The sequence below is a fragment of the Ranitomeya variabilis genome, chromosome 8 (assembly GCF_051348905.1).
Source record: "Ranitomeya variabilis isolate aRanVar5 chromosome 8, aRanVar5.hap1, whole genome shotgun sequence".
Taxonomy (NCBI): domain Eukaryota; kingdom Metazoa; phylum Chordata; class Amphibia; order Anura; family Dendrobatidae; genus Ranitomeya; species Ranitomeya variabilis.
Window position 1 is genome coordinate 4,700,772 of NC_135239.1, and position 16,213 is coordinate 4,716,984.

General features: G+C 47.7%; 1 protein-coding gene across 4 annotated transcripts in view; it reads right to left on the reverse strand.

The window, feature by feature from the left end:
* SLC6A9 (solute carrier family 6 member 9) overlaps positions 1–16,213 on the reverse strand; it is a 319,069-nt gene that overhangs the window by 161,996 nt on the left and 140,860 nt on the right. Inside the window, exon 1 of one of the 4 annotated variants that reach the window (XM_077276150.1) lies at positions 2,294–2,600. The exons of the other annotated variants lie outside the window; for them this stretch is intronic. Coding sequence (XP_077132265.1) covers positions 2,294–2,308 — 15 coding nt within the window. The 5' untranslated portion in view covers positions 2,309–2,600. Of the gene's footprint in view, positions 1–2,293; positions 2,601–16,213 lie in introns of those variants that run through there. 4 annotated transcript variants of the gene reach the window in all.

A 16,213-nucleotide genomic window follows, 5' to 3' on the forward strand; every position in this document is an offset into this window, starting at 1 on the left:
TGTACACCACCCCACAGACAGGGCATATACCCACCAGTGGCATGGCGTACACCACCCTACAGACAGAGCATATACCCACCAGTGGCATGGTGTACACCACCCCACAGACAGAGCATATACCCACCAGTGGCATGTTGAGCACCACCCCACAGACAGGGCATATACCCACCAGTGACATGGTGTACACCACCCTACAGACAGGACATATACCCACCAGTGACATGGTGTACACCACCCTACAGATAGGACATATACCCATCAGTGACATGGTGTACACCACCCTACAGACAGAGCATATACCCACCAGTGACATGGCGTACACCACCCTACAGATAGGACATATACCCACCAGTGACATGGTGTACACCACCCTACAGACAGGACATATACCCACCAGTGACACGTTGAGCAACACCCTACAGACAGGGCATATACCCACCAGTGACATGGTGTACACCGCCCTACAGATAGGACATATACCAACCAGTGACATGGTGTACACACCCCACAGACAGGGCATATACCCACCAGTGACATGGTGTACACCACCCTACAGACAGAGCATATACCCACCAGTGACATGGTGTACACCGCCCTACAGATAGGACATATACCCACCAGTGACATGGTGTACACCACCCTACAGACAGAGCATATACCCACCAGTGACATGGTGTACACCACCCTACAGACAGAGCATACACCCACTAGTGACAAGGCGTGCACCACCCTACAGATAGGACATATACCCACCAGTGACATGGTGTACACCACCCTACAGACAGGGCATATACCCACCAGTGACATGGTGTACACCACCCTAGAGACAGAGCATATAACCACCAGTGACATGGTGTACACCACCTTACAGATAGGACATATACCCACCAGTGACATGGTGTACACCACCCTACAGACAGAGCATATAACCACCAGTGACATGGGGTACACCACCCTACAGACAGGGCATATACCCACCAGTGACATGGTGTACACCGCCCTACAGATAGGACATATACCCACCAGTGACATGGTGTACACCACCCCACAGACAGGGCATATACCCACCAGTGGCATGGCGTACACCACCCTACAGTCAGAGCATATACCCACCAGTGACAAGGCGTGCACCACCCTACAGATAGGACATATACCCACCAGTGACATGGTGTACACCACCCTAGATAGGACATATACCCACCAGTGACATGGTGTACACCACCCTACAGACAGAGCATATACCCACCAGTGACATGGTGTACACCACCCTAGATAGGACATATACCCACCAGTGACATGGTGTACACCACCCTACAGACAGAGCATATACCCACCAGTGACATGGTGTACACCGCCCTAGATAGGACATATACCCACCAGTGACATGGTGTACACCACCCTACAGACAGAGCATATACCCACCAGTGACATGGTGTACACCACCCTACAGACAGAGCATACACCCACTAGTGACAAGGCGTGCACCACCCTACAGATAGGACATATACCCACCAGTGACATGGTGTACACCACCCTACAGACAGAGCATATACCCACCAGTGACATGGTGTACACCACCCTACAGAAAGGACATATACCCACCAGTGACATGGTGTGCACCACCCTACAGACAGGACATATACCCACCAGTGGCATGGCGGACACCACCCTACAGACAGAGCATATACCCACCAGTGACATGGTGTACACCACCCTACAGACAGGGCATAAAGCCACCAGTGACATGGTGTACACCACCCTACAGACAGAGCATACACCCACCAGTGACATGGTGTGCACCACCCTACAGACAGGACATATACCCACCAGTGGCATGGCGGACACCACCCTACAGACAGAGCATATACCCACCAGTGACATGGTGTACACCGCCCTACAGACAGAGCATATACCCACCAGTGACAAGGCGTACACCACCCTACAGACAGGGCATATACCCACCAGTGACATGGCGTACACCACCATACAGACAGGGCATATACCCACCAGTGACATGGCTTGCACCACCCTACAGACAGGACATATAGCCACCAGTGACATGGCGTACACCACCCTACAGACAGGGCATATACCCACCAGTGACATGGTGTACACCACCCCATAGACAGGACATATACCCACCAGTGACTTGGCGTACACCACCCTACAGACAGGGCATATACCCACCAGTGACACGTTGAGCACCACCCCACAGACTGGGTGCGTACCCTTGGATATTGATACCACAGGGTGCACATTTCCCTGGTGACATGAGATGCCCCAAGTGACCTACCCCTCGCAGACCCATCAGCGCCTCCGTCCAGCTCGGTGCAGCTTATGAACACAAGGAGCAGCTAATCCTGGGAGGATGGGAAGGGATGAGCCCCTCAGGTGCGCTCAGTGTTGCTCTCTGTGGCGTTGTGACCCCAGGGAGTGGAGCGCAGGACAAGCAGAATTTCAGGGACGGTCAAGAGACGGGGGAAAAAAAAAAAAAAGAGGGACAGGGTTACTGGTTCCTGATATAAATCCGCCAGGACAATAGCGCCTTGCGGAAGTGTATGTTCCTTGAATGGGCGACACATCGTTTATCTGCCAGCCTGACAAGCTTTCACAGTGGCTGAAACAACGGAGTCCCGAGTCTCTGGCCCCCTATAAAATATGCAGGGGGCTTTATTCACAGGCGCTGCCTTCCGTCCGCTCGCTCTGCAGCACTTTTTCTCCTCTACTTTCTATTCAGCCCCTGTTGCAGAGAAAGGCACAGAAGCCCTGAGCCCCCCACTTTCACCTCCGCACAAAGGAAGGAACTTCTGACCTTTTATTTGGTGTCTTCACCAACTTGGAAGACGACAAAACATTTAACACCAGGAGAAGGGGGCAGCGAAGGAAACGTCCCTGAAGACAGAAGAATCCCCCTTGGCCTTTATTCTTTATCTGTTCTGCCACCCGTATCTCGCCATCTAAACTGTCCCACCATTTACATGTAGAGGAGAGTAGGAAACAAGAAGGCAGAAGAAGTCAGAGGAGGCGGAGGACACCATTCCAGAGTGCAGCTCTCCAGTCGCCCCGGGAGCTGCTACAATGGGGCATTGACACAAAGGCAGATCTCCGTGCCGCCCATGCCCTTCTCTGAGGCGCCACCTGTGGCTAAACCCATGCAGCAGGAACACCACAGACCACTAAGCTATGGACCACCACAGACCACAAAGCCACAGACCACCACAGACCACAAAGCCACAGACCACTAAGCCACGGACCACTAAGTCATGGACCACTACTAAGCCACGGACCACCTCAGACCACTAAAGCTATGGAACACCACAGACCACAAAGTCATGGACCACCACAGACCACTAAGCCATAGACCACCACTAAGCCATGGACCACCACAGACCACTAAGTCATGGACCACCACTAAGCCACGGACCGCCACAGACCACTAAAGCTATGGAACACCACAGACCACAAAGTCATGGACCACCATAGACCACTAAGCCACAGACCACTAAGCCATGGACCACCACAGACCACTAAGCCATGGATGGACCACCACAGACCACTAAAGAAATGGAACACCACAGACCACTAAGCCACAGACCACTAAGCCACGGACCACCACTAAGCCATGGAACACAGACCACCAAGTCTCCTGGACACCACAGACCACCAATAAGCCACGGACTACTAAGCTCCAGACCACCACTAAGCCATGGACCACCACAGACCACTAAAGCTATGGAACACTACAGACCACAAAGTCATGGACCACCACAGACCACCAGAGACCACTAAGCCATGGACCACCACAGACCACTAAAGCTATGGAACACTACAGACCACAAAGTCATGGACCACCACAGACCACTAAGCCATGGACCACCAGACCACTAAAGCTATGGAACACCACAGACCACAAAATCATGGAACACCACAGACCACTAAGCCACAGACCACCACTAAAGCTATGGAACACCAGACCACAAAGTCATGTACCACCACAGACCACTAAGCCATTGACCACCACTAAGTCATGGACCACCACAGACCACGACAGACCACTAAAGCAACGGACCACCACAGACCACTAAGTCATGGACCACCACAGAACCCTAAGCCATGAACCACCACAGACCACTAAGCCATGGACCACCACAGACCACTAAAGCTATGAAACACCACAGACCACAAAGTCATGGACCACCACAGACCACTAACTGATGGACCACCACAGACCACAAAGTCATGGACCACCACAGACCACTAACTCATGGACCACCACAGACCACTAAGCCACAGACCACCAAGTCACAGACCACCACTAAGCCATGGACCACCACAGACCACTAACTCATGGACCACCACAGACCACTAAGTCACAGACCACCACAGACCAGTAAGCCACAGACCACTAAAGCAACGGACCACCACAGACCACTAAGTCATGGACCACCACAGAACACTAAGCTATGGACCACCACGGACCACTAACTCATGGACCACCACAGACTAGTAAGCCACAGACCACTAAGTCATGGAACACCACGTCATGGACCACCACAGACCACTAAGCCACGGACCACCACAGACCACTAAGTCATGGACCAGTATAACATTTTCCAGATTCATGTTGTGACCCCAATTAGTCACTAATTTAGTCAATATACCTCCACATATGAACTAATGAAAGCACCGGAGAAACAATGGGAGTTTTTGTATAAAAATATTAAACAGCTTTATTATAGACCAATACAAAACAATTAAAAAACACAGACAAAGTCATGAAAGTGTTAATGAACAAAGACACCAGATGTAAAGTGGCCCCCCGTACAATAATACAAATATCCTTGCATCAATGCATTTTAACAAATACATCCAGTGAAAACCAAGCCCTCATAAGGGTATCCCAGGCAAACACAGCCCTCCACATCAATGGAAAAGGTCATTGTAACACTAGCAATCTCTTGTACTAACCTGTAGGAGTGTGTATACCATGCACCACCAATTTTGTGAAACATCTAGCCGTAACATGTACCCGGCCTGGTGGGTCTAAAGATGGGGTGCGTGCAGTGGGCCCCTCAGTTTCAGGTGAGACATGTTCTCTTTTGGTATCCATCTTTAGACAGCAGACGAAGGGAGAGAACATGGGGTAGACAGGTCAAAGAAGAGAGCACAGACGGGAGCCGTTTCTCAAAGATATCCATAAAAAGTGTTGTTTACAGTTTGCAACAAGCCACCTGGGAGACACCAAACATGTGGAAGAAGGTGTTCTGGTCAGATGAAACCAAAATCAAACTTTTTGGCAACAATGCCAAACGATATGTTTGGTGTAAAGGCAACACAGCTCATCACCCTGAACACACCATCCCCACTGTCAAACATGGTGGTGGCAGCATCATGGTTTGGGCCTGCTTTTCCTCAGCAGAGACAGGGAAGATGGTTAAAATTGATGGGAAGATGGATGGAGCCAAATACAGGACCATTCTTGAAGAAAACCTGTTGGAGTCTGCAAAAGACCTGAGACTGGGACGGAGATTTGTCTTCCAACAAGACAATGATCCCAAACATAAAGCAAAATCTACAATGGAATGGTTCACAAATAAACGTATCCAGGTGTTAGAATGGCCAAGTCACAGTCCAGAGCTCTATCCAATCGAGAATCTGTGGAAAGAGCTGAAAACTGCTGATCACAAACGATCTCCATCCAACCTCACTGAGCTCGAGCTGTTTGCCAAGGAAGAATGGGCAAGAATTTCAGTCTCTCAATGTACAAAACTGATAGAGACAAACCCCAAGAGACTTGTAATCGCAGGAAGAGGTGGCGCAACAAAGTATTAAGTTACAGGGGACGAATAATATTGCACGCCCCACTTTTCAGGTTTTGATTTTCCACAAAAATTTAAAATAACCAATAAATTTTGTTCAACTTCACAATTGTGTTCCACTTGTTGTTGATTCTTCACCAAAAATTTACATTTGGTATCTTTATGTTTGAAGCTTGATATGTGGGGAAAGGTGGAAAAGTTCCAGGGGGCCGAATACTTTCGCAAGGTACTATATATATATACACGACAATCACATGTGCAGGGGGCTTATCTTAGTTACCCTTCCACTGCTACAATGTGATGAAAACACAAACAAGGCTATTGACCTCTCAATTTACTGTAGGGGCTTATTTTAGTTATCCCACTGCTGCTACAATATCACGAACTGCAGGGATTTATGGATATCCCGCTTTGCAGTTCCGCTTCAGAACTTGGGGCTCTCTGACGCCCCCCTACCCTCAGGTTAGTCAGGGAACTACACCTGGGATAATTAGTCGCCGGATGAGCCGCTTCACTGTGGACTGGCTAGCAGGCACGCTGCAGCGAGGGAATAGTAAATGCTCAGGCCGCAGCCAGACAATAGCTTATAAAACCCCGTTCCGTCGCTGCCAGCTCACCTGCCTAGCCCAGAACACCGTTCACTGCCACCTGCTCTGATTCCTCAACAGAAGGGTTCGAGCTAACCCAAATTAGTAGCGTAATTAACTTCAGGCATGTGAAAAATTCGTTATAGAGCATAGAGCGACAACTAGTAATTTTATAGTTTACTCCAAAAGGTAGGCAGTGTTTACAGAAGGCATAAAAAGATTTTACAATATGAGACAAAGTATGTACAAAGCAATTACAAAAAAACAGGGATTCAAAAAGATAAACACTTGCATGTTGCCTAGATCATCGTACCTAACCATGCTGGTGGGAGGAGCCAGATATCCCAATTCATCAGAGGGTCCTGGTGCAACAGCTTTTCAGGCAAGACTGAAGGCTGGGCTGACTGGCTGTAACTTATACTTGTAGGATTGTGACATCACTAGGGGCTGGTTTACCTGCACCCTCGCCTACCTGCCAGGGTGCACATATTGGTACGAAAACTTATAATACTCATAATGAGTCTAAACTCGGGCTAGCTATTCCACTCTGTTTAGGAGAAATCCGCACTTTGCACTCGTTGCATTTAGCTGCTAGCCCTTACAGTGGTTGACAGTAATATGTACTCCTTATATTTCTAGCCCAAATCGGTGGCCCAATAAATCACTATAATAGAACAAAGAAATCCCTGCCGTGTGGAAGGGCCTTATACCAGTTTTAGCTGGTACTAGATGGGAGGATTGTTTGATGCAGCTACAAGGACCATAACAATTCTTTTGGGAGGGGGGAAATGAGAGGTTTAGGATTCACACACACACACACACAGCAGCAGGCAGAAGAGAAGAGGGGGGGGGGTGGAATAGCCCACAGCGTGTGTCTTGTAAAGTTAGGCAGACTCAAACATGGCATATTCACATTATCGTGACAATTTCGTTTTTAAATGATGTGTAAATGACTTAGAGAATTTCTCTATGTAAAAGCTCATGTTAAAAATCGCACTGCAGCCTGATGTAAATCGCACAGCATTGGGACATAAATCGGATGCTAGGTGGGAAAAGTCGGACTGTACTCGCACAAAAAACGCATGAAACTCGTCCAACTCTCCTGCAACAAAATCAGACCGATTTTTATATCGATAGTGTAACTCCAGCCTACCCTAATAACACAGTGTAGGTGATGAGGAGTCAGCCTCAGACTGCGGCTGTGTAGACGTCAGTGATACCATGCTCTGTGGTTATTGATGACGAGGCTGGACATTTCTGGGGTCCTGTGTCATTAGGATTGTGTTAGGACCCTCCTGGATAACCCCTTTGTATGTCGATGACTGTTGGAGCCACTGTGGCTGGCACTGACACTCAGTAAAGGGTTAAGCTCCAGTTGTGGAGGGCACGGCACAATGTCAGCTGCTGCCTTTAATGAAGTCTCATTAGAGGGAATCCAGCTGCTTCGCCCTGTTCTCCATTTATTACACACCCGATTACACCGTGGCCCCCAGATATGACTTCACTAAGTAAACCTAGTACCCAGGCAAACATTTAGTGTCTTGATGGCACTAAGGCCGATATATTCGCCAAGGAGCAAAATGGAAGGAGGTTGTTTTTACCTTCATGTATTACAGGAGCTCAAGTTAAAATTAATGATCTGATCCAGCACCAAATCCATCAATCTGCTGATTTCACTAGATTTGGGGAATGTGAATCCTAAACATGTCTACTCAACATGTATCGCTGCCATCGCCAATAGCGGGGGAGATCGAAATATTAAGCATCAGGCATCCGACATGGGAGCAGAGGCCCAGAGGACATGAGTGACAAGAGACAAGTCGCCTGATGATCCGGAATCCATCAGAACAAGGAGGGTGCTGAGCGATCTCCACAGGTTCGTAGCTTGCAGAGGTCTCACACTAGGACTGTGCGGTTATACAGGCTACGGGATAATCCAGCACATAAAGACAGGACAGGGGATGGCCCTACGCTTCCCTTTCCTATGATTTTGGCGGATACAGGTGACGTGTTCCCAAGGCACCGGTGAGATGGAGAGTTCAGGTGCCTCCTCCGGCTGCCGGGAGTTCCTAGACGTCTATATAGACAGCGCACGCTATGGGCCACTGTCATGGGGTCCTTCTTCGGTCTCACACAATCAGCAGAGCGTCCCTGTGTTGCAAAGATAGCAGACAATACCCTGAAGGAGCTGATCTAAGAGGCGAACAGCAGCCATTCAAAAATACCAAGAGTCAACTTTTACATCTCCTATGACATCAGTCTATGGTTCTTCACCTACTGAAAATAGACGTCTGGATAATTCACATTAACTGCGGTCGTCACATTAGAGGGGACACAGAATGATACGCGGAGGTGATGCATGGTGGGGTCACTTTCATTCATCTTCAGTCCCACACGCCGCAGAGAACAACGACGAAGGTTTACTGGCATAAGATGGAGAAATGACGGAGGATTTCACAGAAGAGTCACACAGAACATTGTAGAAATGTGACTAGAGATGGAGCCCAACACATAGTAGGACCCAATAATGAGGCCTCACTAATCTGTGCCGCACAGAGTTAACATTAAATGTCTGCTGGAACTTGTGAGATAAATGGCAGAGATCAGGCGAGGTCTGAGATAATAGTAAATATAGAACACGAACAGACGGGGACCAAATGGCCCCGCTCCCGCTGTCTACCCGATGTACGCATTTATTTCTCAGGCTGAATGCGCCATTGATGCTACGGCCAATGGTGCAGAAGGTCGATGCCCCTCCGCTCATAAAAGGTTTATCTGGTAGAACACAGGATGAGTCATGATAGCCCCATCCAGAGACCCTCTACCAAGCCCCCCACCATGTCCGCCCTGACAGATCTGGACGTCCTCTCTTTCCAGTTCTATTTCTCTACATATTTGCAGAATTTGGCTTGGAGGGACCCAGCTGTTACCACGTGCGTAGCTACAAAGTGCCCTCTCGAGAGAACACGTCCAAAAGCCAAGTGAAGCACAAACGAGCCGTCCACCGAGCGACTCATCAGTGAGTAGACCATATGTGTTCCTGAGAAGAGAGTCAACAAGCCCATGGAGGAGGGAGAGGAGGTCCGGGCCAGCTACACATGCTCCTCACCAAAGAACAACTCACAAAAGGAGGTATTGGGTTCTAGCAACAAGACTATGGACCCCAACACTGGAGCAAGAGATCCCAAACCATGAAACACAACTGTGCACATTTTATCCCGACAAATGAGAAAACATTATGGCTGGACAACAGGCGAGCAGGTAAAGATCAGACAATCAATCCACCAATGACCCAAAACATAAAACTGATCACACGTCAAATCACATCTATATAAGCAATCAGTGCGCAGAAGAAAGAGTGGTGCAGTCACTGCTGATCCTGAGTTACCTCCTATATTATACTCCAGAGCTGCACTCACTATTCTGCTCGTGCAGTCACTGCTGATCCTGAGTTACCTCCTATATTATAATCCAGAGCTGCACTCACTATTCTGCTGGTGCAGTCACTGTGTACATACATTACATTACTGATCCTGAGTTACCTCCTGTATTATACCCCAGAGCTGCACTCACTATTCTGCTGGTGCAGTCACTGTGTACATACATTACATTACTGATCCTGAGTTACCTCCTGTATTATACTCAGGAGCTGCGCTCACTATTCTGCTGGTGCAGTCACTGTGTACATACATTACATTACTGATCCTGAGTTACATCCTGTATTATACCCCAGAGCTGCGCTCACTATTCTGCTGGTGCAGTCACTGTGTACATACATTACATTACTGATCCTGAGTTACATCCTGTATTATACCCCAGAGCTGCACTCACTATTCTGCTGGTGCAGTCACTGTGTACATACAGTACATTACATTACTGATCCTGAGTTACATCCTGCATTATACTCCAGAGCTGCATGCACTATTCTCCTGGTGCAGTCACTGTGTACATACATTACATTACTGATCCTGAGTTACATCCTGCATTATACCCCAGAGCTGCATTCATTATTCTGCTGGTGCAGTCACTGTGTACATACATTACATTACTGATCCTGAGTTACCTCCTGTATTATACCCCAGAGCTGCACTCACTATTCTGCTGGTGCAGTCACTGTGTACATACATTACATTACTGATCCTGAGTTACATCCTGCATTATACTCCAGAGCTACATGCACTATTCTCCTGGTGCAGGCACTGTGTACATACATTACTGATCCTGAGTTACATCCTGCATTATACTCCAGAGCTGCATGCACTATTCTCCTGGTGCAGTCACTGTGTGTGCTGTGACAAAGGCACTGGCAGAGTACTGGAGGGAAGATATGTGTCACTGCGCTTAATGGCGTCAGTGATGTGAAACGCAGAGTATTTTCCTCCAGCACACTAAGTGTTGTGAGGATTAAGCTAAGTTGCATAAATGGGCTGGTTTTATGTGGACATCCATAGAGTGGGTGGGAGGGTGTCCACCTTATCTTCACCTGTAGAGCCGGCACCGCCATGTGCTGACTGTACCTGTGTGATGTCACAATCATGTGTTGAGTCACATGTGGGAGGAGTCACACGGTCTAGCGCTAAAATAGCTGGGTAGTCTTTGTTCAGCAGGACTGGAGGGAGGACCTTCAGTGTTTTGTGTCCTTAGGAGGAAAGGCTGAACCTGTGTTGCTGCAAGGTGGGCTGCTACCCAAAAAAGTATGGACTCTCGTTACAGTATTTTGTTTTCTTTGTGGTTTTCCTGTTTTTGCCTGAAGGGCTGTGTTTATTTCCCCTTCAATTTGGTTTATGCCGCCATATAATAAACCAACCGAAGATTTAAAGAGACAGTGTTCCGGTTTTCTACCTTCGTGTACCGCCGAGTGAGTTGAACTACCACAAGTGGTGTTTTGAATGTGGGCAACGAACACCAGTAGCAGCTGTGGTCAAACCGCATGTCCTGGGTAAAGGAGGCCACAAGCAGCAGACGACGTTAGCAGCAACAGCTGACACATCAGGAGACAAGTAAGTTGCTGACCCAGCAGATGCCACAGCATCAACAGCTCCAACAACACCAGCAATACCAACAGGACCAGTTCAGACAACAGAAGCAGCAGATTGAGTTGCTTGCCGAGGCAGTTCGTGGGAGACCGGAAGCCCATTCCACAAGTCCAGGTGAAGACACGTACGTCCGGAAGGCAATAAGATGAGCGATGCAGTAAATGACGCCGGGTGATGCTGTAGAGGCATTTCTGAATGTTTTTGAGTGTGTAGCGGAGCGAGAGAGACTGCCGTCAGACCCGATGGCGGAGGTGCTGGCTGTTGTGAACTCTGTGTTCAGGCTCCTGTTGTGAATTGACTTTTTGGCTCCCTCTTGTGGTCACTAGTGATATGACTCTGGGATTGTCTTTCTTCAGTTTGGCACTCACCTGGGTCGTTAGTCCAGGGGTGTCGCTATATAAACTTCCTGGATCCTTAGTCCAGTGCCTGGCATCGTTGTAATCAGATCCTTCTGTTGCTCCAGTCTGCTGGTCCTGCTTCTTGCAAAATTAAGCTAAGTCTTGCTTCTTTGTTTTTTGGGTTATTTGCTTTGCTTCTATTTTTGTCCAGCTTGTACTAAATGTGTGTTTTGACCTTGCTGGAAGCTCTAGGGGGCTGGTGTTCTCCCCCCGGCCGTTAGTCGGTTCGGGGGTTCTTGAATATCCAGCGTGGATATTTTAATAGGGTTTTTGCTGACCATATAAGTCATCTTACTATATTCTGCTATTAGCTAGTGGGCCTCTCTTTGCTAAATACCTAGCTCATTCTTATGTTTGTCTTTTCCTCTTACCTCACCGTTATTATTTGTTGGGGGCTTGTATCCAACTTTTGGGGTCTTTTCTCTGGAGGCAAGAAAGGTCTTTCTTTTCCCTTCTAGGGTTAGTTAGTTCTCCGGCTGGCGCGAGACGTCTAGAACCAACGTAGGCACGTTCCCCGGCTACTGCTATTTGTGGTGCTAGGATTAGATATATGGTCAGCCCAGTTACCACTGCCCTATGAGCTGGTTTTTTGTGTTTGCAGACTTGGTATTTATTCCTGAGACCCTCTGCCATTGGGGTCATAACAGGCTCCCTCTTGTGGTCACTGGTGGTATGGTGTGACTTTTGCTTTGGGCTCCCCCTGGTGGCTTTGCCTGTTATCCTGCTGGTCTCTAGCTATCAGCTGGTTCGTTATCCTCTGGGAGGTTCCTATATAGCTCTGTTTTACTTCCTCTTGTTGCCGGCTGTCGATGTAATCAGTGCTACTCAGATTCCTTCTGACTACCTTGCTCCCAGTCCATCCAGGATAAGCTAAGTTTTGTTTGCTCATTTTTTGATCAGCAGTGTTTATCATGTTTTCTGTTCCAGCTTGCTAAAATGTAATTCCCTCGCTTGCTGGTTGCTCTAGTGGGCTGAGTTTCTCCCCACACACCGTTAGTTGGTGTGTGGGTTCTTGAAATCTCAGGATGGATATTTTGTAAGGGTTTTTTATTGATCGCATAGACCCCTGCTCTATTTTCTGCTTTCTAGTACTAGTGGGCCTCTTTTGCTGAATCTGATTTCATCACTATGTATGTGCCTTCTTCTTACTTCACCGTTAATATTTGTTGGGGGCTTCTATATCTTTGGGGATTATTTCTCTGGAGGCAAGCGAGGTCTTTCTTTCTTTCTCTTTAGGGGTAGCTAGTTCCTCAGGCTGGCTCGAGACGTCTAGGAATTTTTTTACGCACGTTCACCGGCTACCTCTAGTTGTTTTGGATAGGTTCAGATTTGCGATCAGTCCAGTTACCATCTCCCTAGAGCTCGTCCTTAGTTTAATCACTTGCTGATCTATTTGTGATCCTCAGCCACTAGGGATCATAACTGTACAGCCGGCCCGCAAAGTGTTAATTGCATGGCAGAAGCAGGAGAAAAGAAGCCTTGAGAATTTTTTTTTTTTTTTCTTGTTGTTGCCGTGTGTCTAGCTGCTGTGCTAGCTTCTCTCCTCCTCTTAATCTTGGTGTGGCTCCGAGTTCAGCTGCTGACATGGATGTCCAGAGCTTGGCTTCCAGTCTGGATCATCTTGCTGCTAGAGTTCAGAGTATTCAGGATTCTGTTGTTCACAGTCCTATGTCTGAGCCTAGGATACCTATTCCGGAGTTGTTTTCTGGAGATAGATCTAGGTTCCTAAATTTTAAGAACAATTGTAAGTTGTTTCTTTCTTTGAAACCTCGTTCCTCTGGTGATGCCATTCAGCAAGTTAGGATTATTATTTCCTTTTTGCGTGGTGACCCCCAAGATTGGGCCTTCGCATTGGCGCCAGGGGATCCTGCATTGCTCAGTGTGGATGCGTTTTTTCTGGCCCTTGGATTGCTCTATGAGGAACCTAATCTTGAGAACCAGGCTGAAAAAGCGTTATTGGCCCTCTCACAGGGGCAAGATGAAGCAGAGGTGTACTGCCAGAAATTTCGGAAATGGTCGGTGCTTACTCAGTGGAATGAGTGTGCCCTGGCTGCAAATTTCAGAGAAGGTCTTTCTGAAGCCATTAAGAATGTCATGGTGGGGTTCCCTATGCCTGCAGGTCTGAATGAGTCAATGACTCTGGCCATTCAGATTGATCGGCGGTTGCGGGAGCGCAAACCTGTGCACCATTTGGCGGTGTCTTCTGAACAGACACCTGAATCTATGCAATGTGACAGAATTCTGACCAGAAGTGAACGGCAAAATTATAGACGGCAAAATGGGTTGTGCTTTTACTGTGGTGACTCAGCTCATGTTATCTCAGCATGCTCTAAGCGCAAAAAAAAAAGGTTGATAAATCTGTCACCATTGGTGCTTTACAGCCTAAGTTCATTTTGTCTGTTACCCTGATTTGTTCCCTGTCATCTTACCCGGTTAATGCCTTTGTAGATTCAGGTGCTGCCCTGAGTCTGATGGATTGGTCATTTGCCAGGCGCTGTGGTTTTGATTTGGAGCCTTTAAAATTCCCTATTCCACTAAGGGGAATTGATTCTACACCATTGGCTACGAACAGACCTCAGTACTGGACACAAGTGACTATGTGCATGACTCCTGTTCATCAGGAGGTGATTCGCTTTCTGGTATTGCATAATTTGCATGATGTTGTCGTGTTGGGTCTACCATGGTTGCAGACTCATAATCCAGTCCTGGATTGGAAAGCTATGTCTGTGTCAAGTTGGGGTTGTCAGGGAATTCATGGTGACGCTCCTGTGGTGTCAATTGCTTCGTCCACTCCTTCTGAAGTCCTTACGTTTTTGTCAGACTACCAGGATGTATTTGATGAGCCCAAACTCAATTCTCTACCTCCTCATAGGGACTGTGATTGTGCTATAAATTTGATTCCTGGTAGTAAGTTTCCTAAGGGACGACTTTTCAATTTATCTGTGCCGGAGCATGCTGCCATGCGGAGTTATATAAAGGAGTCTTTGGAGAAGGGACATATTCGCCCGTCCTCTTCCCCTCTTGGTGCGGGATTCTTTTTTGTGGCTAAAAAGGATGGTTCCCTGAGACCTTGTATTGATTATCGCCTTTTGAATAAAATCACGGTCAAATTTCAGTATCCTTTGCCATTGTTAACTGATTTGTTTGCTCGCATTAGGGGGTCTAGTTGGTTCACCAAGATAGATCTTCGTGGTGCGTATAACCTTGTGCGTATAAAACAGGGTGATGAATGGAAAACTGCATTTAATACTCCTGAAGGCCATTTTGAGTACCTGGTGATGCCTTTTGGACTTTCTAATGCTCCTTCAGTCTTTCAGTCCTTTATGCACGACATCTTCCGTGAATATCTGGATAAGTTTATGATTGTGTATCTGGATGATATTCTGGTTTTTTCGGATGATTGGGAGTCTCATGTTAAGCAGGTCAGGATGGTCTTTCAGGTCCTGCGTGACAATGCTTTATTTGTGAAGGGCTCAAAATGTCTTTTTGGAGTCCAGAAGATTTCTTTTTTGGGTTTCATTTTTTCTCCTTCTACTATTGAGATGGACCCAGTCAAGGTTCAGGCTATTCATGACTGGACGCAGCCTACATCGGTTAAGAGTCTTCAGAAGTTCTTGGGTTTTGCTAATTTTTACCGTCGCTTCATAGCTAATTTTTCTGGTGTTGTTAAGCCTTTGACGGATTTGACCAAGAAAGGTTCTGATGTGACTAATTGGTCCTCTGCGGCTGTGGAGGCCTTTCGGGAGCTGAAGCGCCGGTTTTCTTCGGCTCCGGTCTTATGTCAGCCAGATGTCTCACTTCCCTTCCAGGTGGAGGTTGATGCTTCCGAGATTGGAGCGGGGGCTGTTTTGTCGCAGAGAAGTTCCGATGACTCTGTGATGAAGCCATGTGCTTTCTTTTCAAGAAAATTTTCGCCTGCCGAGCGGAATTATGATGTCGGTAATCGGGAGTTGTTGGCTATGAAGTGGGCAATTGAGGAGTGGCGACATTGGCTCGAGGGAGCTAAGCATCGTGTGGTGGTCTTGACTGATCACAAGAATTTGATTTATCTTGAGTCGGCCAAGCGGCTGAATCCCAGACAGGCTCGTTGGTCGTTGTTTTTCTCTCGTTTTGATTTCGTGGTTTCGTACCTGCCTGGTTCGAAGAATGTGAAGGCTGATGCTCTTTCTAGGAGTTTTGTGCCTGACTCTCCTGGAGATTCAGAGCCGGCTGGTATTCTTAGAGAAGGGGTGATTTTGTCTGCCATCTCCCCAGATTTGCGACATGTGCTGCAAGAGTTTCATGCGGATAGACCTGATCGCTGTCCACCGGAGAGACTGTTTGTCCCGGATAGATGGACCAACAGAGTCATCTCCGAGGTTCATTCTTCGGTG